This window comes from Fusarium coffeatum (assembly GCF_003316985.1).
Source record: "Fusarium coffeatum strain FIESC_28 chromosome Unknown BRIP53273_contig_385, whole genome shotgun sequence".
Lineage (NCBI taxonomy): Eukaryota > Fungi > Ascomycota > Sordariomycetes > Hypocreales > Nectriaceae > Fusarium > Fusarium coffeatum.
Genome location: NW_022158174.1, coordinates 1 through 26,207, shown reverse-complemented (window position 1 = coordinate 26,207; position 26,207 = coordinate 1). Strand labels below are relative to the sequence as shown.

General features: G+C 48.3%; 12 protein-coding genes across 12 annotated transcripts; 8 read left to right on the top strand and 4 right to left on the bottom strand.

Moving 5' to 3' along the window:
* Window positions 1-292: 292 nt before the first annotated feature.
* Window positions 293-1,867, top strand: FIESC28_11341 (uncharacterized protein; the record flags this gene model as incomplete). The annotated part of the gene is made up of 1 exon (XM_031165466.1): window positions 293-1,867. One exon carries the CDS (start codon window positions 293-295, stop codon window positions 1,865-1,867), a length of 1,575 nt encoding a protein of 524 aa, XP_031010478.1.
* Window positions 1,868-2,295: 428 nt separating this feature from the next.
* FIESC28_11340 (uncharacterized protein) lies at window positions 2,296-4,029 on the top strand (the record flags this gene model as incomplete). The annotated part of the gene is made up of 3 exons (XM_031165465.1): window positions 2,296-2,627; window positions 2,674-3,827; window positions 3,875-4,029. The coding sequence occupies 3 exons, from the start codon at window positions 2,296-2,298 to the stop codon at window positions 4,027-4,029; spliced, it is 1,641 nt and encodes a 546-aa protein (XP_031010477.1).
* A 397-nt stretch (window positions 4,030-4,426) lies between these two features.
* On the bottom strand, window positions 4,427-5,467 carry FIESC28_11339 (uncharacterized protein; the record flags this gene model as incomplete). Its single annotated transcript, XM_031165464.1, has 1 exon — window positions 4,427-5,467. One exon carries the CDS (start codon window positions 5,465-5,467, stop codon window positions 4,427-4,429), a length of 1,041 nt encoding a protein of 346 aa, XP_031010476.1.
* Window positions 5,468-6,454: 987 nt separating this feature from the next.
* Window positions 6,455-7,393, bottom strand: FIESC28_11338 (uncharacterized protein; the record flags this gene model as incomplete). Its single annotated transcript, XM_031165463.1, has 1 exon — window positions 6,455-7,393. The coding sequence occupies one exon, from the start codon at window positions 7,391-7,393 to the stop codon at window positions 6,455-6,457; it is 939 nt and encodes a 312-aa protein (XP_031010475.1).
* Window positions 7,394-9,267: 1,874 nt separating this feature from the next.
* Window positions 9,268-11,668, top strand: FIESC28_11337 (uncharacterized protein; the record flags this gene model as incomplete). Its single annotated transcript, XM_031165462.1, has 3 exons — window positions 9,268-9,346; window positions 9,396-11,050; window positions 11,099-11,668. The coding sequence occupies 3 exons, from the start codon at window positions 9,268-9,270 to the stop codon at window positions 11,666-11,668; spliced, it is 2,304 nt and encodes a 767-aa protein (XP_031010474.1).
* Window positions 11,669-11,746: 78 nt separating this feature from the next.
* FIESC28_11336 (uncharacterized protein) lies at window positions 11,747-12,672 on the bottom strand (the record flags this gene model as incomplete). The annotated part of the gene is made up of 2 exons (XM_031165461.1): window positions 11,747-12,534; window positions 12,597-12,672. 2 exons carry the CDS (start codon window positions 12,670-12,672, stop codon window positions 11,747-11,749), a joined length of 864 nt encoding a protein of 287 aa, XP_031010473.1.
* Window positions 12,673-13,942: 1,270 nt separating this feature from the next.
* On the top strand, window positions 13,943-14,387 carry FIESC28_11335 (uncharacterized protein; the record flags this gene model as incomplete). The annotated part of the gene is made up of 2 exons (XM_031165460.1): window positions 13,943-14,177; window positions 14,233-14,387. 2 exons carry the CDS (start codon window positions 13,943-13,945, stop codon window positions 14,385-14,387), a joined length of 390 nt encoding a protein of 129 aa, XP_031010472.1.
* A 1,796-nt stretch (window positions 14,388-16,183) lies between these two features.
* FIESC28_11334 (uncharacterized protein) lies at window positions 16,184-18,907 on the top strand (the record flags this gene model as incomplete). The annotated part of the gene is made up of 1 exon (XM_031165459.1): window positions 16,184-18,907. One exon carries the CDS (start codon window positions 16,184-16,186, stop codon window positions 18,905-18,907), a length of 2,724 nt encoding a protein of 907 aa, XP_031010471.1.
* A 463-nt stretch (window positions 18,908-19,370) lies between these two features.
* Window positions 19,371-20,390, top strand: FIESC28_11333 (uncharacterized protein; the record flags this gene model as incomplete). Its single annotated transcript, XM_031165458.1, has 1 exon — window positions 19,371-20,390. One exon carries the CDS (start codon window positions 19,371-19,373, stop codon window positions 20,388-20,390), a length of 1,020 nt encoding a protein of 339 aa, XP_031010470.1.
* Window positions 20,391-21,155: 765 nt separating this feature from the next.
* FIESC28_11332 (uncharacterized protein) lies at window positions 21,156-21,461 on the top strand (the record flags this gene model as incomplete). Its single annotated transcript, XM_031165457.1, has 1 exon — window positions 21,156-21,461. The coding sequence occupies one exon, from the start codon at window positions 21,156-21,158 to the stop codon at window positions 21,459-21,461; it is 306 nt and encodes a 101-aa protein (XP_031010469.1).
* Window positions 21,462-22,346: 885 nt separating this feature from the next.
* FIESC28_11331 (uncharacterized protein) lies at window positions 22,347-23,726 on the top strand (the record flags this gene model as incomplete). Its single annotated transcript, XM_031165456.1, has 1 exon — window positions 22,347-23,726. One exon carries the CDS (start codon window positions 22,347-22,349, stop codon window positions 23,724-23,726), a length of 1,380 nt encoding a protein of 459 aa, XP_031010468.1.
* Window positions 23,727-24,399: 673 nt separating this feature from the next.
* FIESC28_11330 (uncharacterized protein) lies at window positions 24,400-25,329 on the bottom strand (the record flags this gene model as incomplete). The annotated part of the gene is made up of 1 exon (XM_031165455.1): window positions 24,400-25,329. The coding sequence occupies one exon, from the start codon at window positions 25,327-25,329 to the stop codon at window positions 24,400-24,402; it is 930 nt and encodes a 309-aa protein (XP_031010467.1).
* Window positions 25,330-26,207: the final 878 nt, after the last annotated feature.

Below are 26,207 nucleotides of genomic sequence, written 5' to 3'. Positions count from 1 at the left end.
AACTTTTTTTGTTTGTTTGTATATATAGTCCCCTTATTCTTCTGTGAGCAGTTCTTCCTGTTTTACTTCTCATCACACTATTGTTCACACATTTTCTATTATTGTTCACACCTACAATACTCTCGCTTGTTCAATCATCTATTCTCCTTTCCCTGCGGAAGTACCTCTCACTTCTCTTTTCGACACTCGAACCTTGATTCGTATATCGGATTATCATCTCGACCATCCTCACCCACATTTGGCACATACCATCAACTCTCACCTGCAACAACATCTCAACCTTCCAGTCACGATGTTTCGCTTCTACTCTCTTCCCGTGGAGTTGCAGACGATGGTTCTTAATTTCATCTTCGAAGATACCATCCCGAGCTCTTGGGACTTTGCTCCCAAATGCGACCTACCCCCCTATGCTTGTGTAAATAAGCACTGGAACGACTTCTTCGAGTCCAAAACCTTCAGAACCCTTAGTATATGCCCAAACGACATCAAGTCCCTGGCAACTATCGTCACCCCCCGTCGACGTGCCTATCTTAAGCACCTTTGGCTCAGAATACCCCTGACAAGTCAACCCTGTAGCATCAACCTAGAGCCGGACTGTCCTGGAATGTACAAACTTCTTAACCAGAATTTTACCATGTCAGCTGTTGCGCTATGGAATGTTATCTCCACTTGGAATCAACAGAAGGGCATGACTTTGGAACTCAGCGCCTCGTCCGCGTGTTATTCTGACTGCTTTATCGACAATGAAGCTCGCTTATATAAAGAGTATCTCTCTTCAGGCCAACTTGACCAGTATGATGAAGAAGAGGATATCTATGAGAGGTACAATTGCGTTCATAACGCCGTATCAGAGTGTGTCGATTTTCCCTCTAGTGAGGTGCGGGATCGTGTCTGGACCAAGATTGTCGACAGACTCTTCGGTACCAAACCTCTCAAGTTCACCAACGAGCGGATGTTACGCGTCGGCCACGAGTGGGAGTTACCTCCCGTCACAGCTGTATCGAAATTCCTCATCCGCCGCCAGCAGTTCCACGGCATCTGTCCCACCGCGCTGAACACCATTCTCTCAAGTCTCGAGGGCATCGAAGACATCCATATCGAACGGTGGCGCTGCCCTGGTTCTTTCAAGGAGAAGATCTGGTGCCAAAAGGCACAAATCCCGTTCGCGAGGGAACTCCCAAGATCTACCAAGAGTCTCAGTCTCTACGGCGAAACGAACACTGTCATTCATCAATGGGAGAGCAAAGGCACCAATGTTATAAGCTTCGCTAAAGCTCTTCGCCAATATACCAACTTCCTGGAGCATCTCTCTATCTCGCATATGGTAGACGCCAGGGAATTCTTCCGCCCTTTCTCCTCAGCCAACGAGGAAGCGACCAGCTCCCTCAGAGAATGGCCTAATCTCAAGACCATTTCCCTAACATCAGACGTGTTCAAGACTGGTACTGAAGAGGAGATCACCAGGCTTCTGTGCACGGTAGCTCGTGCGGCGAGAAAGATGCCCAAACTCCAGATGCTCCAGCTGTGGAATGGCGAAGCAGAGAGGGCATGTGTCTTTCGTTATCGAGTCGAGGACACAGTTGGGGAGATCACCTGGTGTGGAACAGATATCGAATCCCTTACCCATGGAGTAGTCAAGGAGTGGAATGCCGTATCAGTGTGCCTCAATCGAACGGATGCACGGGAATTTGTTGTACCGGTGAAAAAGGAGGATATTGCCTCTACCGGACAAGTACTCACGTACTTGTCTAACAAGGACCAGATCATGCACCCTGCCTCGGCCTACAGAGTCATCGGAAAGGACCAAGGTCAAGAGACAGGCATAAAGGCAAAGAGTCGGCACATGGAAGTGTTGCGTTGCCACTAGACCAGGAATCAAGTTACTTTGTTTTAGTAGTGTGAGTTGCGGTATCAGATGGGTGACAGAAGAATTGAGCTTAGGGTGTCAAAATAAAGAAGGATAAAAGGTGGTGTACTATGTCCAAATTATTTTGTCTTTTAGACTCGGAGGTCAATTCTGAGACCCTGATACCGTTACATGGACATAAGAGATTCATAACGTCACACATTAGCGATAAATTCAAAACAACGCTTCAAAAGTTCTTTAGATCAAATATTAGTGAACCAACTGCCTCATTGGGATTGACTTGACTTGACTTACAGGGTCAGTCTTATCTCCACGCCGGCTTCGGCATGTCGTGCTATTCCCTATTCCCTATTCCCCGCTCTAAGTTATAAATCCTTCATCAACACCAACTCTCAGGCTCTCTACCTATCTCTACCGTTATCTTCAAAATGGTACTCAAATCATCTCTCGCGGTGCTAGCCACCCTCACCAGCACATCAGCCTTCACCTTTAACCCGTTTACCTCACAAAAGCCAATTGGCCAGCAAAAAGACTTTACATGCGATCTCCCTCCAGTTCTCACTCCCCAGAACGACAATCTTCCCAGCGCAAACGCTCTTTTTGACTCCAAAGATGCGTTCGATACTCAAGTAAGACGTCATCAGGCGATCGTGCGTGTTCCGTCGGTTTGTTATGATGATCTGGATGATGTAGATAAAGATCCGCGTTGGGCCCCGTTTTATGATTTACATGATGTTTTGGCAAAGACGTATCCTGCCATGTAAGTCATCCCTACGAATCTTATGAGTGAGACTAACAATTTGCAGACACAAGACTGCCAAGTTGGAGAAAATTAATAAATTCGGCCTTGTTTATACTCTTCACGGAAGCGACTCTTCTTTAAAGCCCTATCTGCTGGCCGCTCATCAAGATGTCGTTCCAGTACCGGACGCATCAACATGGACTCATCCCCCCTTCGACGCCTACTTTGACGGCGAGTGGCTCTGGGGTCGTGGCGCATCCGATGATAAGAACAGTCTTACAGCGATCATGTCATCGATCGAGACGCTACTCACCAAGACTGAGTGGTCTCCCAAGCGCACGTTGATTCTGGCATTTGGCTTTGACGAAGAATGCTCTGGTCCTCGCGGCGCCGCCAAAATCGGAGAATTCCTCACAGAGAGGTATGGTGATAACGGTATCCCGTTTATTCTCGATGAAGGTGGTTCGGGGATTCAGCTTATTGACGATACGCTCTACGTTCTTCCATCTGTGCAAGAAAAAGGCGCGATCGATATCTGGGCTGAACTTCGCGTTAAGGGTGGACATAGCTCTATTCCTCATCCTCACACTGGAATCGGTATCATGGCGGAGATTGTGTTCGCTCTGGAAGCGAATCCTTACGAACCTGCTATTCTGAAGGGCAGTCCTGTGTATAACCACCTCGTGTGCTTGGCACGTCACTCTCCCGATGCTCACCCCAAACTCGACGACCTGCTTAAGAAAGACGATCTGGAGAAATTGACGACTGAGTTGATTCATCTCGATCCTAACGCCAAATTCACTATCCAGACAACGCAAGCAGTCGACATCATCCGCGGCGGCCAAAAGATCAACGCCATGCCCGAGATTGTGAACCTAGGCGTAAACTACCGCGTTGCACCGCAGGATAGCCACGAGAAAGTCCAAAAGCAATTCCTCAAGAGCATTGACTCCGTCGTACAAAAGTACAATCTCAGCGTAAGCGCTTACGAGGATGACAAGACACATGCTTTTGCAGACGACACGGGTTTTGACTACGATGGTCATCTCAAGCTCACTGCTGTCAAGAACTCGGTCGTTACACCAGTTTCGCCTACAAGCGGAGCAGTCTGGGATATCTTCTCGGGAACGATCCAGCATAGCTTTGCTTTTGAGGGTGGAAAGGTTGTGCCCGTTGGTGAAATCATGACTGGAAACACTGATACTAGACATTATCTGAGTAAGTCCAACAGCCATAGTCACAGTGTGTATGCTAATCAAGTATAGACCTCTCGCCAAACATCTACCGCTGGACACCCAGTCGCCAACGCGGTTCAGAGAACATCCATACCGTGGACGAAAGAATCAGAATAGATTCACACATGGACATCGTCAAGTTCTACTATGACTTGATCCGTAACTTTGACGCGGCAGACTTTTAGGGGGGCATGCATAGTAGAATTCTAGGGTATCTTATTACATCTGTATTCGAGCCCAATTTGATGCTCAGACTTCTTGTGCAAGCATAACCTATGTCTGGCCTGACTCGGGGACTCCTTGACCTTCTCCTCACCGTCTTGCCTGCGGTGCAAACCCCCACGCTTCCCCACACTCGGGCTCGTCCTGTCGAAGGGTCTCGGACATGGGGTCTGTATATCCATTGGGCGGCCTCAAATCGCTTTCTCGCTTTTATGCCGAAGCCCAATTCTTGATCTAAGTCTGACGCTGCAAGGAGTGGAAGCAGCGCTTGTCGGGTGTGGGCCGTCTGGTGCGGCAGAAGTAGCACTCCCCAGGTGAAATATTGGAATAAACTTTTTAACTTTTTGGGTATCGATCGTTTTATGTAAAGTAGATGTTGTTCTCGCGGAAAGCCAAGATAAGCTTCAAGAAGTCATTCTCGTCACACTTGACAGCTCGCGCCTCAGCAAGCTCGGTAGTCTCGAGGACAGTCTCAATCTTGTGACGAATCAAGTTCTTGAGAGAAGCCTTGCTGACAGGGATACCGCACACGCTCTGCTTAGAGTCGGCGGCCTTGGCATCGGTGTCCATGCTGTTGCGGAGCATGTCCAGATCCTTCTCGCTGACCTTGTCAGGGTACATAGCCGTCCAGGTAACCCAGTTTCGCTCGCAAAGCTCATGAGAGTCGATGAAACTAGCGCGCAGGGTCTTGTTCTTTCGGGAGAAGCAGATGCGCAGCATACCGTCTAGCTCCTCGAGTCCAACAGCGGGGACATCTGTTCGAGGTTCTATCCTCACGACGACGGACTCGACCTCAGGAGGTGGAGAGAAGTTGTTCTTGCCGACCTTTGCGACCATGGAGACCTTGGATGTGAATTGGGTGTTGACGGAAAGACGAGAGTACAGTGAATCACCGGCGCGGGCGCACAATCGCAGACCGAATTCTCGCTGAACCATGAGAATGCTAACTCGTGGAGGTTTAGGTAGCGAGATAAGCTTGGAGATGATAATCGACGAAATCTGGTAAGGTGTGTTGCTAATGCAAACATCAATAGGAGGAAGCGCCTCAGGAAGCGACAACTTTGCAAAATCGCCCATAATAATCTCGAGTTTCTGCTGCTGCGGCGTACCCTGCACTCGTTTCGTCAATTCAGCCGCCATCCTAGTATCCAGCTCGACAGCCTTGACAGCCTTAGCCTGCTCGAGAATTCGCGTGGTGAGCACACCAGTACCGGGACCGATTTCGAGGACGGTATCCGTAGGCTTGAGGTTAGCCTTTGCGACGATGGTATCTGCGATACCGGGGTTCTTTAGGATATGCTGGCCGATGTTTGTGTTGAACTTGAAGACCCTGTTTGCGGCGGGCTTCTCGTAGGGGCCCTTTCGGGGGGCGGCATTTTTGCCTTTTGTCGCTTTGGGCATTTTCGTCGATTTGATTTGGCTTGGGTTGACGATTTTGATCAACTTTTTTTTTTTGGTGTCGTCTTGAGAAAATCGTAGGGTGGGGCAGAACTTTTAGGCGGTGACTATCATTTTTTCTTGGAGGGGTTCAAGGCGGATTAATTATGGTTCCGGTAGGGGTCCAACTTGGGAAGCTGATGTGGGGCATCCTCCGCTGTAAGAGGCATCACTTCAACATTGTCCATCGAGATACCTGAAGTGATGGAAGCAATGAAACAATTGCTACCTTGAACACCACAATATCAAACAACTAATAGCGATACTCGAATCATACGCAGTGGATGGGCTCTCGAAAGTAGGAACAACTGAACACGCGTATGTTTGGCGTGGTACTACATAGGTATACTTCACCTCTTAAGTCGAGTTTTATAACCTCCATCATATCCGAATGACTGTGTCTCCAGAGCCATAAAGTAATAGGTACTCAACATCATGATCTACCCCTCATTCTTTTCATCATCCCGATATTACACGAAAAAGTACTCCTCCAAATCCGGAAATGTCAGACGTGCCTGAATACCTCATTGGTTATCCAGGATTGACCACGAGACACACTCCATGCTTATTCTTTTCGGCTTTCCCCCCACGATCCAATCCTCCGATTCCCGAGGCATTTCCTCGTTACACGGTATGCGTGGGATATGTGGTCACTTTGCGGGGAACGGTAGTTTCGATGGGGTAAAAATACGCCCCGAATTACGACGACTTCACTGTTCTGTGCTGCAATGCAAGAATTGTAACTCTCGTGTCAACTTTAGTGTAACGCAGTTTGGTCAATGTGGTATATTACATGCTAATTACTACTTCAACAGTAGGCTGTGTATGCCCAACGCCACAACACCATCTCGTGCTTGAAATCAGGTATCGTCATCATCATCATTCACCGCCGCAATGCAAACCTGCTTTTTGTTTTGTCTTTCCTGTCAAAACATGCTTTTTGCTCTCCAATCATAGCGTTGTCTCCAGTTCCATTATCTCTTGGAATCCTTGCGTAATATTATCCAGATCCTTTTGAGAGGGCGCAACGCATGGTCGGCGAGGCTCACCTCCGTAACCTGCAAAGTGACCCAAAGCTGCCTTGACACCAACAAAGCCAGTCTTGATCGCCGTCCAGTCAGCCTTGGCTACCTTGGCTTGTAGTTGTCGTGCTTCCTTCCAGTTTCCTTCATCGGCGAGCTCTGTGATGCGAACGCATGCTCGTGGACAGAGGTTGGCGAGACCGGAGATGGTTCCGTTGGCGCCCACCGCGTGACCCTGCAGGATAAAGTCGGCACTGCCGCCACCAACGAAGAAACCCTCGGGACAGTCGGCCACGATACGAGCAAGCTTGCCTGTGTTTCCACACGTCAACTTGACACCCACGACATTGGGATGCTTGGCGATGCTAAGAATCGTATCCGATGAGAGATCGCGACCAGCTGCGGCACCAGGAAAGTTGTACACCAAAAGAGGAATAGGACTCTTGTCCGCAACGGCGTAGTAATGCTGAACAACCAGATCGTCGGGAAGAAGACCGCCGTAGTAGCTTGGAGGTAGCACAAGAGCATGAGTGGCACCGGCCTTGCCAGCATCTTCGCACAGCTCTGTCGTTTCTCTTGTGCTCTGAGCGCCACAACCAGCGATGAGTGGAACTCGAGTACCGCTGGCTTCTTGGATGATGGTATCTCTAGCAACACGAATAATAGTCGTACGTTCTGATGGAGAGAGATGGGCGCATTCGCCATTGGAACCGTGAACGACAATGCCAGCTACTCCTGACTCAAGCAACTTGATGACATGTTTCTCAAGAGCGGGAACATCGACTTCGTCTTCCGGTGTGAAGAAGGCAAGGGTAGGAACATAAACGCCATCGCCGAGGCGTAGATGGGAAGCTTTAGGAGAGCCCATTGTGGGAGATTCAAGCAATGTCGAAGGCATAGAGAATAAGAATCAAGTATAATAAGAGGAAGTATACTGTCTTTTATACAAGCAAAGCAGAACAAATGCTAGTCGAGAAAGGATAGTCTGATGGTAATTAGATCCATCGTCAAAGCGGCCGGCGTCAGCTGCTCTTTTATGTCCAACCGAAAGCAGCAAGTGGCGCACTCGTCATGAGGCTTTCTTTCCCAGGGCCTCAAAGTTGGGGAATTTCAACTCTGCTTTCAAAGAAAGAAAGCGTGGGGGTCAGTCAGCTAGAGAGCCAAGACGCAAAGAAACAAGGATCAGCCCAGGGTTGAAAAAGGCGGGGAAGAGAAAGTGTCCCGATTGATGCTTCCGGGGATCCGCATACAAAAGACACACCCCCCGGCCGAGAGACTCCGGACCGAACCGGTGACCTCGCCTGATGTTTGTATAGAGACACAGGACGCGAGTCAAGAGTCGAGACACGATTTGTTTATGGAGACTCAGTGGGGGGTTTTGAAGTCAACTTGTATTTGATCGTGTGATGATGACTTGTACGGCAAGTTACACATCTTACATATGATGGCGTTCAACTGACAGCGCCACCATTAGACACCCATTTGAGACAACAGGTATGTCGAGCATATTCCATGGATGCCCTCCATTACATTCACACAACGATGATCCTCGCAGAAGCAGGTACGAGTTCATGATCACAGTCAACTGATCCCTCCCCCAAGCCTCCAATTGACCAAACAAAAGGTGTCTAAATCATTGCTCCGTAAAAGCCCCCACGCTCTACAGGACCAATGACGATCTTGAATTGCAGTGTAACGGAGACAGGAGGGGAGACAGTCCCCCGGGTATGGAGCGTGGGGGGTTAAAGGTGAGGAGAAGGTTGTGTTGTAATGGAGCTGTACAGCCACTTTGTTTATTACTAGAGTCCGTATACAATTACTCAGTTAAGAATAAAGTGCATTAGAGCGAGAAAGACTGACCATAAGCTGCAGGTATGATTGATGGAATAATAAACATAAAAGTTACTGCCATGCGATGGTTGCGATCAGAGTCAAAGACTTCGACAACGGGTCACTGCAGACCATTTTCCTCACGTGTGCAAGGCGTGGGGGTAACACATTTGTACTTTACTATGAAAGTTGTGCATTGACCGTAATGAATCCGATCTGATTGTGGATTCTTCTATTTATACCCTGGTCCTGGACATTCCAGTTATTCCCGAGTCAGGACATGCGAGTACATGCCCCATTCAACCTTCCCAAAGTGGTGACATTACTAAACATGCGGATGATTCTCATCTTTATAGAATTCAATAGCCCATTCTAATGACACCAGAGTCTAGAGACATCACATTACAGTGATGGAACAGGTTTACTGTATAGCTGCCCGGTAGCCTGATGTCCGCAGATCGTTGCCATAGCTTCGGCGGAAATTCATGAATCCGCCAAAAAAGCAATACGGTAGCTCTTCCCAAGATATCAAAATAGCCGCTGAAGATACAGCAACAACATCCCCAAGCAGACCATCCACCCAATACCTACAAAAACAATATATCAATACGGATCAAAAGTTAATTCATCATGCTGTCTCTAGCGTATATGAGTATTTACCAGCAATACAAAGCAGACACAGACTCTGTAGCAACATGGCTAACCACCACCGCCAAGGCCAACGGTTTTGACGAACAAAACGCTGAAGCCAGAAAAGCCCAGGCTGAAGAAGCTTAAAAGCAGAGGAAGGAGAGAAAGAAGGGCGACGGAAAGGGTAAAGGTCCTGGTCATGCCAAGGCATTGAAGACGGATGTCCCACTAGCCTAGTCTAGTGAGGGCAAGTATATCATTAAAGTTAGGGACTTTGAGGATATGGCCAAGTTTGTCGCCGATACCAATGCTATTGAAATTCCTCATAGAACTGCTATTGCTTTGGAAAGAGTAATTTTGGGTATGTTGTTCGATATTGTCCGCTGTGCAGTGATATTAATGTTGTATAGTCAGAAGATCATTCTCGAAGCAGGTTGGACGACGTGATCGTCGCTCTGATGCAACACATGCTTATTTTGCCAACGTCCTCGAAAAGGTCCGCGACTATCTCAAACCCATCATGGAAGCAGGCCTGTTCAAACCCAAGGACACCCCCAAGGAGAACAAGAACAGTACACCGTTGAGTAACATGTTTGACTGCCTCAACGTCTACACACCATCTGAAACCTTCCTCAACGCTCCAGACATCATCCCTGAGCCCTCGGTGCAATCCACTGTTGAGCAGGAGCCTACCTTGGAGGATGCTACTTTTGCACTTCTCACTCTTCTGGGCGATCTGGAGAGAATCAAGGATGAAATCAGCGAGCTTTGGAAGAAGTACGCCGCTGGAAAGATAGATGTTTCTGCCGCGGCTGTGGCAACCAATACGGCGTTTGAATTGGCGCAAAGTTTGGAGAATGAAGTCAAGGACCTTCTCGACAAGTTCAAGGGTACAGCCCTTCTCATGGAAAGCTTGTTCATATCAGCCTGTGAGATGATGGGTATCGACGCGGGGAAGAAAGGTCGAGGCGAAGCTTTCAACATCAGAGCATACTCACTCGCGAAAGATATGCATATCAACACTCTGCAACTGCTGAGAAGCTACGTTGAACAGTCAAGGCAAGTCGACATTATCAATATTTACAACGGCATGTTCGGCTGGTACAATGAGGAACTCGGTGCTAAAGGCAAGACGAATAAGGAGAAGTGGGCGCAGGACCGCGGAGCCATGATGGCTTTGTTGCCCGATCTTCAATTCCTCGGCACTCGGGGAGGTCGAGGCCAAGTCGAGGATGAGCTCGTCCGCGCCACGGGCGAGGTATTTGATAACCTTAGCAAGAGACTTAGCGTCTGGATCCCATGGGCTCTGAACGTATGGTTGGATATTCTGCAGGGCTTCGGATCCAACTGTGGCCAAGCCTACGAGGAGCTTAGACGGGACAGTCTGAAGATCCAAAAGGCTCTTCTTAATCTCCCGGACACACCCCAGCGAACGGAAGTCCTCAAAACTGTCACCCGGTGGAACAGAGATCCTACGTACACCACCAGAACGGACTTGATCAAAACGGGTGCCCTAAGGGGTAATGGTCTCTCCCCCGAGTTCACATTCCTTCGTCGCCACTCCATCTTCTGTGGCCTTCTTCTTCACCACTGCCGATGTCAACTCCACGAAAAGGGTGTCGAACTTGCAGCTCAAGGCGGCGGCATTCTGTGCACCGCACAGCTCTACCAGGCTCTCCGCAACGAAAATCGTCTCCCTGACAAAAAGTGGGATGATCTCGAAACCTTGTGGGAATACCAAGGAGATCCTTGTTTCTTCGTCGGCGAACCACCAAAGGATCGCGAGGGGTACTTCAAAAACTTCACCCTCTCCAAAGGCCTTTCGGCATCAAACTGGGCGCCTAACAGAAGAAGCGGCAAACCTGCTATGCAAACGAACAATATGCGAAACATGAAGTTTGACGGGTGGCTGTCATTGAAAGTCGGCAGACGCCTTCACGTCGACAACACACGTGAACCATGGACGAAAGCGTACGTGACTGAGTTGTTGACTGATGGGCGTACGAAGGAAATGCAGGATGGAAAGGGCAAGACTTATGCAAACATGAAGGGCAAGGAGAAGGAGGTATGTTTTACAGTTTTCCATGATGGGATCCTTACTAACGTAATCCAGCATGAACCTCTCCCTTCAACTCCAGAAGAGATCATAAGTCATCTCGCCCAAGTCATCGGCAAACAAGTCCCCAGGATCGCTTTCAACTATTTCAACATGCACTACATCTCAAAGGATCTTCTGGCCAGTCTCAAAGACGCCTTCGTCAAAGCCATTGGACCCGAATTTATGAACTCCATTCCCAGTGAGGACCAGCTACCCCTCGTAGTAGGCTACATCTTCTCCACAGCCGCCGGCCACTCTAGCGAAGACGTCCGCATTCGTGGCGCCGGAAATGATGGCCTCCTCAACATCGCCACGGAAATTGTCAATGATTTCTTGGACAGTGGCATGGGAAGTTGGATCACGAAGGCTAGTCAGCAGGATGTTAATCCGGAGGAGGTCGAAGGCCTTGATATCGATGGCTCGAAGAACTGGGCTGGAAATGCCATTGGCAACTTAATGAGAGAAGGCCCAGGGGCGTTTGAAGGACGCGATAAGCCGACAGCCGGGGATCTGGAAAAGCTCATGGGTATGCTGGGACTTAATCGAGCTGAAATGAACGATGTTGCTCGGCGTGCCGGATTTTGAGGACCCAAGGAGGTAGTTCTGGGTAACAAACAGGAATGAATTATAGTGCAGATGAATATATAGTTCTGGCGATATACGTTAGACTCGTCCTCCAAGTCGAGTCTTCCACGTAAGATATCCAGCATATCCGACAACACCCATCAACGCCAATCTTCCCACACCAGCAAGCAAATTTTGGTTCGCTCTCTCCTTGCTCTTCTTCTTCATGACCTTGCTATTCTGACGAAACGTTTCTCCATCGTTGAGATGCGGGAAAGGCACGACGACCATCTTACCAGTTTTTGGATCCTCAACCTTTGGCACAGGAACTTCCAAATACTTGCAAAGCGGCTCCCATCCATCAGTAATCGTATACTCAAAGCGACGCTCTTCAGGGATACGCTCGCGGAATTCGTCATACTGCGCCTTGTACCACTCCAGCGCCTTCTCCTTCTCATTCCCATGATCATACTTTTGCACAAGCGACTTCATAGATTTGCTATACTTGGCCATATACTGAATATTCGAATCCAGCAAAAAGCAATAAATCATACTCAACTTGCCCCAAACATCCTTTGGCGAAGTAAGCAAATAAATGCTATTAAGCACGCTCTCATACCACTTCTCAGGATCACGGTTAAGAATGATAACTTTGGCATCAGGATACAGCTCCGCTAGTTCAGCGCCGAAGAAGGCGGCGGGGACATCACAGACAGCTTGGCAATCGCCGAGAAGACGGTCCCAGTCGTCGCGGGTGAAAGAACCCTGGTTGGCGTATTTTGCTTCGAAAGCACGGATCCATTCTGGGGCGCGAGATGGGTCCTTGATGAGGGATTGCATGTGGTAGCAGTCGTGGAAACCGAGTTGCCAGAGGGCGTTTCGAATACCTGGGTAGTATCAGAAATGTTTCACACGTGTATACAAGGTAAGGCAGCAAAACACAACGTACTCAATGTGCCTGTGCGATGAACGCCACAGACAATGACGCGCATAGGCACGATGCGGCCCTGGTTCTGAGAAGCCATTGTAATTGTTGAAGAGATGAGATGAGACAAGAAATTACTGATGCCCAGTGAGTGTTGAATGTAACTTGATGAGCCTAACCTATTTCGCTTCGAGGGCGCTTGGGCGTTTATTTCGGTGAATGCATTGATTCACCTTTGGTTTGGGGTGAGTGTAAGGAGAGGCCAGGGCCCAGGGGAGAAGAATCAAGACCCAGTAAAATGGAAGAGTCGAGACTCGATTACTCAGTGGAGTTGAGGTGTTGGTTTGCGCTAACCAGGATTGTATAGCCGTGATTGTTGAGTATGGTTTGGGGTTGTTGATATGATACTCGATATGTTATTATTCTATTTATCTTAGAGATGAGATGAGATGAAGGAAAACTTTGTCATCCATTGACTTGCGGACTTAGCCAGACCTAGAATGTGAGGACGACACTCAGTGAGAAAGTGATGTATATGATCAATGTCTACACCTAAATCATGTCACCTCTCATAACTGCGATATTCAATAGATTCAACTTCTAGTGAGCTACTGTAGGGTAAAATCATCACCAATCAATAGTATCCTCACTATAACCACAGAGTTACACCCTCGGCTATAACCCCAGTTAATTGTTTGACCAAGCCTATATCTTAACACTCAGCACGTAAGAAAACATGAAACCCCAAGACAAGACGACAGAAATATTCGCACAGATGCTGCACCTTTGCACAGACGTTCTAACTCCACTAAATCTGTCCCCTCAGCCCCACGTCTCAAGTTCAGACGGATAGTTCAAGATCCGGCCTCAAGGAGGCAGATGTTTCCTTCACGATAGTTAGTGACTATTCTCTTCTTGGTCGAGTTTTCCGAACTTCCAGGTTGTTTTACCTGAAGGCCAGGCATTCTTCGTGTCATCCAATCCTAATGCATTGCCGTTTCGAGACTGGCCAAGATGTTCGAGACTAGGTTTCCTCACTATAGGCTATTTCCGTTGAGCGGCTAGAAGCTATACAGACCAGTTGCTATAGTCAATTCTCAACACCACAGTCTTGAGACGTGATGCCTTGGCGAGGGGGGCTCACTATCGTTTTACGGAGTCATCGCAGACACGAAAAACTATAAGATGACTGGACAAACCTCCCCATTTCGTTCTTGTCTCTTCAGTTCTACTCACCTCTTTCAATCAACTACTATCTTCACTTCTCTTCCGCTGGTCGGCTGGTCCATTTCACAATCCCATTACTTCAACTTCAACTTCACAACTTAAACACCAACAAATAATCAACTCTTTCCTCTTCAATCTTCAAAATGCAGTTCTCTCTCGCCACCATCGTTCTCGGCTTCGTTGCCGTTGCCTCCGCCGGCATCGTCGATGTCGAAGGCGTCCGCAACGCTCCCCGCGATGCAGTCCACGTTCGTCGCCAGAACCAGAACCGTCCTGTTCCTCAAGGCGAATGCTGTGTTGCCAACACCAGCTTGAAGCAGGATGCCTGCACCGCCTCCAACGGTCAAGCTGGCCGCTGCGTTCCCGGTGGAAACGCCTGTAAGTGCACTTCCTTATCTAGTCTATGCAGGTACAGTTGCTAATAATATCACAGGTGATAGCCGACTTAGCTGCGTCGCGCAGTCCAACCTCGAGTGCGACAACAATGTCCAGGAGCGTGGAAACACTCTCTGCCGTGCTCGGGCCGCTAACGGTCTTTTCGACGGTGGCCGAATTATCCAGAACCTTGGTGAGGCTTCGGTCAACTAAGGGAGAGGAAACGCATAAACCGGAATTTCCATGATAGGCCGGTCCGTGAAGGAAGGGTTCTGGTGTTTAATGTGAAGGAGAGATATGGGATTTGAAATGACTCAATCAGCGTCTAGATAGTAGTTTGAAAATATACTTAATCTCAAACTTTGTGTTTCTCGTGACGAATCAGCCATTTCTACACTATCTTGAAGATATCAATATCTACCAGTGGTATGGTCAACTGCACGCACAGGTACAGCTCGTCTAGAGGTTTCTAGTTCAAGCTTTATCGACGCTATGATCAACTAGGTTCCGCTCCGGCCAGCCCGGCAATATCGGGAGAATATCCACTCAGTGACTCTTGCATCCCTTATCCTTGTTTATGAATTGGAGCCCAAAGATTGGATTTCTAAACTCTAACATGTGATTGTAAAGAATGGAAAACAATGGGTCCGAGAGAAGAGATAACATGCATGCATCCATTGGAGGTTGCAGTGGTGTTGTGAATGTCATCATTAAAGTTCAACACTCACCGTTACTTACGCGTACGATACGATATGCATTAAATCTCAGATCATTTCTGTGCCGTACCTTTTTAACCGCTCAAAAGAGACAACTGTTACCGTTCATGTCGTCTTGGTATGCTGCGAATGCACGTCAACTTGCATACTCTGTCTCACAGATTCAGAAACCAAGACCGTCGATCAACTGCCAGCCCTGCAGGTAACAACGTGGATGTGTTGTCAAGATGGTGCGAGCTAAAAAGAAAATCCACGAGAATTGATTTACAACACTAAAGAGGTTACTAAAATAAATGAGCCTCAATTGAACTTGTTTAGCATTCCAGTTCCGTGCTTCAAACTATGGGAACTAGGCAAATTACTACCCGGGCCCCGAGAAAGGAACCTTCCGATCGCTGCAGGGCTGGCAGGTGCATAAAGTACCGCTCAGCACAGGACACTTTAGAGCTTTGATCCCCTGTTGTTGAGCACCATGACCCGCACGTGGCGGTGTTGGAAGCCCGTAAAGGGCCTCTGGAATACCGATAGCCCGGTCCACTGAGTCGAGCTTTATCTTTGTTTCTTTTTTTTTTCTTCGTCACACCCTACACCCGATGGAGTAACCCGAGCATTTGAAATGATAACGAAATACTCGTTCTTCTTTTTATCCGAGCCAATTGGTTTTCACGTTGAACGAGTGACTGGTCTACACAAGTCTCGGCCGAGCGGTGACACAAATTGAATAATCGAAAGTTCTCGTACATTTCCTTTGTAAGATGATGAGGCAATGTGTAGAGAGTGGTTAGTGTATGACTCAAAACACCAAAAAGATATCGCCAGTCCAACTGCATCCAGCCCCAATGACGCCGAGTTAAAACTAGACACGAAATAAAAGTAGCACACCATCATCATGCAATCATCAACTAACTGGCTACCAAGGTTATTTATTATACTTCTCTCCTGGCCGTCTCGTCTCGGGCTTGCTCTCGGCGACCCACAGTCCCTTATCACGCAAGTTTGCCGCCCCCCTAGGTATCCGTCCGCACGTACGTAGTAGTAGCCACAACACTACGATCTCTAAGAAATACAAGACCCAGTTTTCGTTTTTCGATTTTTCTTGTTTTGCGCCCTGGAGCGAGTTTAGAAATCGCCATACATAGTAAAATCATCTCACCCTCCCTTGCCCGTCATGAACATCCTTTCCTTCTACTCATCCTTGAGCCTTCAGGGCTCCATCCTTAAAAAGAGAGGCCGTCCTCTTGACTTGAACCTTTCCGGACCCAATATTTTTATATACGCCCCTTGATTTTCAATATGTCGGATCACAACGATAGTGGGAGTGGCAGTGGAAGTGGTGGTCAGACCAGCCAAAGTCATACTCCTGCTCGGAGAGAAAAGAAAAAAGTCGGATTTCACGCCAGCAAAGAAAATAAAGGCGAAAGCAGCGAATCAACAGCTCGTCAACATCCTGACGAAGGCATCTTTTCACCTGCTGCTTCACCTAAACTTGCCCCTGGAGAACTACCGCCCAATGCACCAGATGCTTACGAATTAAGTCTCGCCCTCACCAAGATCCTGTCTGCGGAGCAGGACAAGAAACGTCAGGAGAGACCCCAGAGTCTGGCCCCTGATACACCAGAAATTGTTGGACCTAAACGACCCAGACCAGCACTGCGCAGAAATACCAGTTATGACGATCCCAGTGAGCGAGAAAGGGCCGATCAGGCCGAGTCCAGGACTACGGAGAGACAGTACAGGTCCATGGCTGATGCTCGACAAAGAGCTGATCGACTCGCCGTCTCAGTGGGCAGTTACTCTGCACCAGGCTCACGAAGAGGATCGATCGATATGGAAGAAGTTCCCTCTTTCAAACCTTTGATCGAAGACTATGATGAACCAAAAGTTACACCACCTCCTAAATCAACAACCGTCGAAGATGCGGGTTACTTCGGTCTTCGCCAGCGTGTACCGAGATTTGAAGACGACGATCGCTTCCAACACCACGCCGCAGCAGAGGACCTCGTCAGATCGCACACGCGTAAGGGAAAGAAGGATTTATACACCAAACATCCCAACGGAGGAGGTCACGCTTCTGGAACTGCTACGCCTGTGCTTCAACAAGCTTACGCCCACGATTACGTCCCCAGACCGGATCAGTACCGAGGCGGTATTCTTGGTTCTTTGCTAAAGCTTTACCACGATGATAGAAATGCTCCTGGTAGTGGTGTCAACACACCGAAAGATACAGGAACGCCGCTCATGTCGCCTCGTCCTTCACCTCCGATATCACGACCTGCTTCGTCCAGCGGCACGCCTCTTCGAACACCGCCTCGCTCTCGACCTTCCAGTGGTTTGTTCAACTACCACAAATCCCGCCACTCATCTTCCTCTCTTGCTCTTACAGAGCTAATGAAATCCTCTTCCATGTTTGCTGCGCCTGCTTCAGCGAATATCTCTGGTAAATGGGCCGAGAACATCAAGCAGCCTCCTGCACCACCTAAGAAGCGGGACAAGGCACGAATTACCATCCACATTGCGGGCATCATTCAGCGCCATCGTTATCTCCTTAAGCTATGCCGTGCGCTGATGATGTATGGTGCTCCTACGCATCGATTGGAAGAGTACATGACAATGTCATCACGAGTCCTCGAGATTGAAGCACAGTTCTTGTATCTGCCTGGTTGTATGATCATCAGCTTTGACGATAGCACTACGCATACAACTGAAGTCAAACTTGTGCGTGTTCCACAGGGTATTGATCTTGGACGTCTTCGCGATGTGCATAACATCTATAAAGAGGTCGTTCATGACAAGATCGGCGTCGAGGAAGCTACACAGCGCCTTGACGAAGTCAACGAGCGAAAGCCAAAGTACAACGTCTGGGTTCGAGTGTTCTTGTATGGTGTGGCGTCAGCTTGCGTCGCACCATTCGCTTTCCAGGGACGTTTCATCGATCTTCCTATTGCCTTCCTCCTCGGTTCAATCGTCGGTATTCTTCAACTTGTCTTGGCTCCTAGTAACGAGCTATACGCCCACGTTTTCGAAGTTTCTGCCGCAGTCATCACATCGTTCATCGCCCGTGCCTTCGGTTCTATCCAAGATGGCAAACTATTCTGCTTCAGTGCTCTAGCGCAGAGTAGTATCGCTCTGATTCTGCCTGGTTACATGGTTCTTTGCAGTTCACTAGAACTCCAAAGTCATAACATCGTGGCTGGTAGTGTCCGTATGGTCCACGCTCTTATCTACACTCTCTTCCTCGGATACGGTATTACTATCGGCGCATCCCTTTACGGCATGATTGACAGCAACGCTTCCAGTCGATCAACCTGCGATAGACCCCTGGAACGAGGCTGGTACTTTCTCTTCGTGCCAGGTTTTACTTTGTGCCTCTGTATCATCAACCAAGCCAAGTGGAAACAATCTCCTGTTATGGTCGGAATGGCTCTTGCTGGTTGGTCAGTAAACAGTTACTGCGCAGAGTACTTTGGCGGCAACGGTCAAATATCCAACATGCTGGGCGCCCTGACAATCGGTATTCTGGCAAACTTGTACTCTCGCATGGGTCGCCACGTCGAGAATGGCTGGCTCGACTTTGTCGACTGGTGGAAACTCCGTATGCGACCACGCTACACCAAGAAGAAGTTCGATTCAGACTCATCATGGTCCCTGCCAACCCTTACAGACCCCGAATCCCGACCTACCACACCAGAAAAGGGCCAAGATCCCGAAAAGAAGCCCCGCAAGGTTGGATACAGTCTTGCAGCAGCAGCTATGCTCCCCGCTATCTTCGTCCAAGTTCCCTCTGGTCTCGCAGCAGGTGGTTCACTACTTGCCAGTATCACCATGGCCGATGAGATCACCAAGAACGGCACAAAGGTCGCTACTGATATGAACACCATGGGTAACCTCGAAGGGACAGCTTTCAATGTGTTGTTCAAGGTTATTCAAGTCGCCATTGGAATCAGCGTTGGTCTGTTCTTGAGTGCACTCATTGTTTACCCACTGGGTAAGAGAAGAAGTGGACTATTCAGTTTCTAATCACGTCTTTCTTTTATTTTTATTTCCTATGTTTTAATTACTCTGAACGAGAAATATCAGAGCGGATACACAAAAGACTTATTGGATTTACTTTTTGTTATTGGATACTGGCGTAAAGCGAGCGTGTTGGGATTTTATTTTATATCTATACTAGACATACAGAATATTTATAGAGATACGGAACGGTAATGACCGGGATGAAATGAGAAATACAGAAACTTCTACAATAATTTATTCATATTTCTTTCGACATGTGATGCTTGTTCTTGCACGGTCTTGGTCTTGGTATCGAATCTCGATCCTCGATTTGTTGACAGTGACGTCAGAACAGTTTCAACATCTTGTCACCCTTCCTTTTCATTCCACCAACAAATTTCACCACCATCACAAGTCAAATTCCTTCCTTCAAACGTCGACTTTTAGGTTCATTCTAGCGTCGAACAAAAGATCGACGTCTTCCAAAATGAAGATCCGCTCCTCTCGCATCTCCGTCTCAATAGCAAACGCCATATGTCGCCGCCACGGCTCCTCAAAGAAAGGTCTCATCAAATCCATAATCGCCTTCTTCCGTCTCTTCAGACTTCTCCTCTCCCGGTACCGCTCTGTTGACTTTCTCGCGCTGCGGAAAGAAGTATGGCAGATCGACGAGGACGAGTATGCGCAATCTTTCGAGACCGACACCAAAGAATCGCTCGTGCCAGTTGGAGATTTGGGGTATAGCGGTTCTACTTTCTTTACTACCGCGAATGAGAAGTTTCTCATCAAATCACTGCCTAGACGCTTTGAGCATGATTTCTTCGTCAAGGAGTTGTTGGATCCGTATGTGGGACACATGAAGCATCAGCCACATAGTTTGCTTGTCAGGATTATGGATCTTGTGTATGCGCCGCATAAGAGTCTGGGAGGCATGTTGGGTGCCGCGCCTACGCATCATATTGTCATGGAGAATTTACTCTATGGGAAGCCAAATGGTGAAGAGGGTAAGACGTGGGAGACGTATGATCTCAAGCCAAACGATTACTTCTTCCCCGAGCGAGACATCGCAGACGGCGCTCTCGTACCGGATAGTGTAATCGAGCGTCTAGTCGATGAATTCCCCGACAAAGTCCGTGTAACTCGCCAAGCAAAAGAAGAGCTCATTTCCCTCCTCTTCGCCGACAGCGCACTCCTGGCCGCGCACAACGCAGTCGACTACTCACTCTTCCTCGTGCGCTATCCTGCCGGAAGCACGCCCGCAACTGTTGAATCCGACGCAGGAAACTGGCGAAGTGGTGTCAATGATGTGGAAGGAAAATGGACGTACCGGTGTATTGTGCTGGACTTTTTCTGGGCGAAGCATACGTTTCATGCGAGGGCTATGACGACGGTTGTTAAGCTGTTTAACAAGGTTGCTCATAAGGGGCCTATGAGTATTACTGCGGATCCGGCGGAGTATAGGGAGAGGTTTATGAAGATGGTGGATGAGATGGTTGTTGTGGGGTGATGGTGAGGGATTTGTGTTGCAAGGAGTTTTGGCCTTTGTTTTTTATTTTATGATACCTAGATTGCTCTGAGGAAGGTCTGATGCGAATGTTATATTGTTATCTGTTACGTGCATGGTGCTTTAGGCATAGTTATAATGAAGATTGGTGGTATGCGCCGATACGGGATATAGTGAAGCTATAGTTAGCAGATAATAGTTGTAGATCTGAACACTCCACGCAAAGAAGACGGTGCCAATTCTTCCCAAACCCCTGGAGCCGACATCTTCTGAACTGACTAAGGGTTGATGTGGTACAAATCCTCTTTGATTTCTGCCTCTTTGAGAATACCATTGCATGTTGCATGCAGACAAACCTGGAGTACATCCAAGAGATTTCTTTCCCCTGATGCAGTTATCCGTACAACATAACAAATAAAGAACGCTGGAAGCAAACAGTCCATTCCATTGGTAATTGTCTGACTAGCCCAAATCTCACAAGATAGCTAGCTTGTTTTAAGGTCACAATAAGTATTAAAGAGCTCAGGGTGAAGTCTATGAGTTGGGAAGGGCTTGAGGAAGTTTCTGTTCATGTAGTGGGTAGGTAGATCATGCAGGATCCTGGAACAGGGAGTACAGGATCTTAGCTATGGATGCTTATTCGAGAAGTGTAGTGTAAATCACTGTGGTACTGATCAAGCTGTCAAACTTGAGGTGCTCCTTGACAGATGCTTCTTATAAATTTGATACTAATAGAGTCCAGTGGTTCACACATCATCTCATAAACAAATGAAAGAAATCGCATGGGAAGCCGAAGCGGAAGCCAAAGCAGAAGCCGAAGATCAGACTAAAAGTCAACCATCGAACTTTGCCAACAGCCAGGAGTTATCAACTACTGAACATCAATCATCACCTCTATCACCAGGAACTAATATTGAGAACTCTAATAGTTTCAATATCTACATTTCTGATAACAACAATGATGATGGCAACGACGATCCCGATGATGATACCTATGACTGCGAAGACAATCAGGATCGAAACCCGGATTACATTGAACTAGATGAACCAGTCTGGGAGGATACTCCTAATTGAGCTTTATTATTCTGGCACCTGACTTGAGCACTAGAAGGCCATGTTTGCCATTTCGCCTGTCATGCAGCATCCCGCACATTTACCAAGCCGCTTCCCCTGTCAGGTTGAAGAAACATTAGACCAGGCTCCCGGAAACAGGTGACTGAGCCGATTGGTTAGGTAACCATGAGGTTTTACAAACATGGTCTGTGTCTTGTCTGAGCCTCTTCTTTGACGACTAGAACTCACAGCATGGGTGAACAGGGATTCATACTTATTGATTGAATCTCATGGCAGGTCTTTGGCAGCTGCAGTCGCTTTTTTGCTGGAGGCGTTTCCAGCCAACAATAAGTTACCCCTCACTAACAATAGCATCCAACAATGCTTGCAGGCAGCTTTTGTCAATACAATCAATAACAAATGCTTGCCTGTCAGAATATGTCAGTCCCAATACCTGCCTGGAATACATTTCTTTCAACAATACAACGGTATCTCTACCGTTTGTTCATACTGAGAGCCCAGTTGTATAAGTGAACAATGACCCTCTGATCGCTATCGCTGTCAACATCAAAGGTCTGCATCTGAACTTCTGGCAATCATCACAACCAAAGGAAACTTTCTAGGATGATTCCTCGATAAGTCATCCTCCCAAAAGGACGGTTAACACTTTGCCTTTATACTTCTGATTGGTCTCTCAACCAAGCTGTTTTCTTTATGCCTATCTCTACCTAGAGAAGCAAGTTCTTCAAAGAGTATCCAGGCAAGAATCTCAACTTCACTTCCTCAAAGTCCATTCTTTGTATGAAAGATCTGGTAAGTCCATTCCAGAGTATAAATCCCTATCCCATCCCTCTGCCCAACTTTTCCCTTTTCTCCAGTATCAGAAATTCTGGAGAATTGCCCATCATGGCTGGAGAAATCGACTTTGACCACCTCCTTTCCCTTGCTAACCGCCCAGGCTTCGACCAGTGGATCGACGAGAGCTTTCACGAGAGCACTTCCGAATTCGACCTGACAAATATGGATCTTCTCGATACCTTTATCAATCCGGAGGAGCATCTTGATCGACTCAGCACTCCGTCGGAATTCCTCGAGGAGAACGACTTTTCACCCACGGTGACGTTGAGTGAGTCTGGCAACATGGAAGAGCGAGGGTCTTCTGCCACTCTTACGCCTGCTACTCGGTCTGCAAGAGTTGATAGTGCTGAGCGGGTTTTGAAAGAGTATCAGCAAGATGGTCAGACTCCTCAACACGCTCAGCGTGTTCAGAATCAACAACAGAACTACCATCAGTCTCAACCTCAGATTCAGGCCGGGCAACAACTTCCTATCCATGACCACATTCAGACTCAATTTCCCGCCCAGGTCACGGATAGCAATCAGGCTCTGTTTCAGAGTCTTCCTGGGTATCAAGTCCCAGCTCAAGCTCAGGCCCAGTACCTCAAGCCTGAGAATCAACCCCAAGGGTTCTACCAACCCTTTCCTCAGCAATCGTTCTTCCAAGTCCCTTACGTCCAAGGACTCCTATCGCCACAACAGAAGCCTTTTATGCAAGCCATCAGCCCGCCTCAGCCAAATCAGCCTCAACCTGGGTTCAACTTCACAACCCCCGTCAACCGTCCGATCCCTTCGAACCGCCAACCTGTTTTAAATCGACCAGTTCCAGGGCCTCCCACTGAACAAGCCCCAAAGAAATACCGCCTCGCACATCCTACTTCCCAAAACAAGTACCAAGCCTGGCTCGTCCCCAAACTAGAGCAGTTCACTCGTCAATACCAAGGCTACATCCCCTGTCGCGAGGGCGCCCATCGCCTGGAAGCTGTCTTTCTCTCCCTCGCCACCCCTCCCGATGCTGCGGTAAAAACTCGTATAGCCAGCGACCCAACGTTTCCACGATCACCACAAGACGACTGCGCTCGCGTTCGTGAAATGTTCGAGGCCATATGCGACTGGTCCTCTCCCCGCGAATGGCGCGCCAAGATGGGTCCCGCGATGGCAAAGAAATGGACAGATGAATTCGTAACGGATCGCAAGGCCAAAGGTCTATCTGAAGATATATCGAAGCTTACGGAGAAGCAACTTGCGCCTCCACCAGAGAGAATGCCTCCTATCTATGACCAGTGGAAGAACGTCATTCATCAACAGCTTTCGGATATTGAGATTGAACTTCTCTGCGCAAAGATCCTGAACGAAGCTATACGTGCCCAGGAGGGAAAGAATTTTGTTCCTCTATGGAGCGGCCAGGAATCTCAGTGGGAAGAGTTTGACAGTTTCGGACAGCGCTAGAGCCGCATTCTGACTGCCTTTCGAGTGAGTTGTCCCTTTCTGATAGTCCAGTATACTACTGACACCTCCAGCACAACAAAGTCTTGATTCACTCTGCCCTTCGGGCACCTTGGATCTCACGAATCACAAACTGTCCTTATGCAGAGTCTCGTGTAAGTATACCTACGGTACCTCGGAGGAGTAATATTGACTGTTTGTAGCGCAAAGATCAAAACAAAGCGGGCAACGATCGCAAGCGAAATCTCATCGAAGTTGGGAATGGGCAGAAGAGAGCCATGGATGAACAGGGCGGTGGAAAACAGAAGCGACCCCGTGTTTAACTTTGGAGGAGTGTGATGTTTACATTCTATATATGGCGGGTATTTGTATGTTTGGAAGGGTGTGGCTGGTTATGTATCCAGATGATATGGCAGGATTTGTGGCATATTACCTGAGTGGATGTTAGACAACTCATGTACATAGAGTGCCACCTGTTAAGAAGTTGTTGCTATCACAATATTGTATTTTTTATTACACTGACAAATTGCCACAACACCAAAGATCATTGTAAAATTGTTCTCATTATGGTGTTAATACACCCGCTAATACTCATGTATACCCCAAGATGTTGTATCCTTTATTTTCCTTTTTCCCTTCCTTTTCCTCGATGTTGAATAAACGCCAAAACAAACCCTTACCATCCTCGTCCAGAGTACTTCTCCTCAGGCTTCATGCTATCGCAGTTAATTCCAACCATCGCCTCACCCAACCCCGTGCTGCACTCCGCAAGAACCTTGGGATCCTTGTAGTGCGTCGTCGCTCGCACAATAGCCTTGGCCCGCTTCGCAGGATCTCCAGACTTGAAGATTCCACTGCCGACAAACACGCCGTCGCAGCCGAGCTGCATCATGAGTGCGGCGTCAGCGGGGGTGGCGACTCCACCGGCGGCGAAGTTGACGACGGGTAGACGGCCTAGTTCGGCGGTTTGACGGAGGAGCTCGGCGTCGACTTCGAGCTTACGGGCCAACTCGCGGATGCGCACGATGCCACCTTCTGCGAGGGCTGCCTTGGCTTGCGCGATGTCGCGGTTGACGGTCTTCATGTGGCGAACTGCCTCGATAACATCTCCAGTGCCTGCCTCGCCCTTTGTTCGAATCATAGCAGCACCCTCAGCAATGCGGCGAAGAGCTTCACCGAGGTTTTTGCAACCGCACACAAAGGGCACACTGAAAGGGCTCTTCTCAACATGGCTCTCGTGATCAGCAGGAGTCAGAACCTCAGACTCGTCAATGTAATCCACACCAAGAGCCTCAAGGATCTGACACTCTACAAAGTGGCCGATACGGGCCTTGGCCATGACGGGGATGGTGACGGCGTCTTGGATCTCCTTGATCATGGCAGGATCGGACATGCGGGCCACGCCGCCGTCTTTGCGGATGTCGGCGGGGACGCGCTCGAGGGCCATGACGGCGCAGGCACCGGCTTCTTCGGCGATGCGGGCTTGCTCAGCGTTTACAACATCCATGATGACGCCGCCCTTGAGCATCTGGGCGAGACCTGCCTTGACAGTGAAGGAGGACTTGTTCTCGCCATTGGAGGCGTTGTTGGAGGAGTCGTTTGTCATATTTGGAGAAGGTATAAGGGTATGGAATAGTAGGAAGGTTGGGTGATGAGCTTGGGAGGAAAAAGAGGCGAATTGAGGGGGAAGACTCGGTCTTTAAGTTTATTTCTGCTGAGTCACAAAGTACCAACTCAATCGTCTACAAAGAACCTCTTAACTTTCCAATACAGACTACTCCGGCGCGTGTGCGTCCGCCTCCGCCGCCGCCGTCCGTTTTGCCTCCGATACGCACTAGAAACCCCGGCATTGTACTCCGGACCATGCATTAGAGGCGCCCTCTGCCGAGTGTTAGTCAAGTCTTATTGGGTAGATGTGACACATGTGCCGCGGTCTAAGGGCGGCATTTCTCGGGAAGACGAGGCTCAAGTTTGGTGATGGACATGCATAGAATTCTGAGGAGATTCCAAAGAAGGTGATGCGCGGGCTGCATGCATGAGCAGGAGCATGAGGGGCTTGCATTGTTCTAGATGCTTGTGATATCATGAATGGAATCATTTTGTTATCTTATCTTTTATCTGCATAACTTGCATAACTATCCATTGTTGTTACTATCTATTGTTCTCAGCTATTGTCTAGCATTGTTCTTTCAATTCCTGGGGAATATACTTTTTACTGACTCAATAGCACACCTCTGCATGTCATTCCCCTCATATTAAACTACACTCCGATTCTACTAACAAAACTCCGGGCCATGATCGGGGTAGCCCGGAGGTCCATCCATGTCCGTCCTGCATAGAACCTGCATGAGACTAATGCACGATCTTATCCTTTTTGGGTCACTCCGGTACCCTCATCCAGAATCTGGGGAAGGTCTCATACAAACTGTCATAGAAGATCAAGTCAAAGAACCCTTGTGACTAACGACTTTTTTTTTTTTTTTT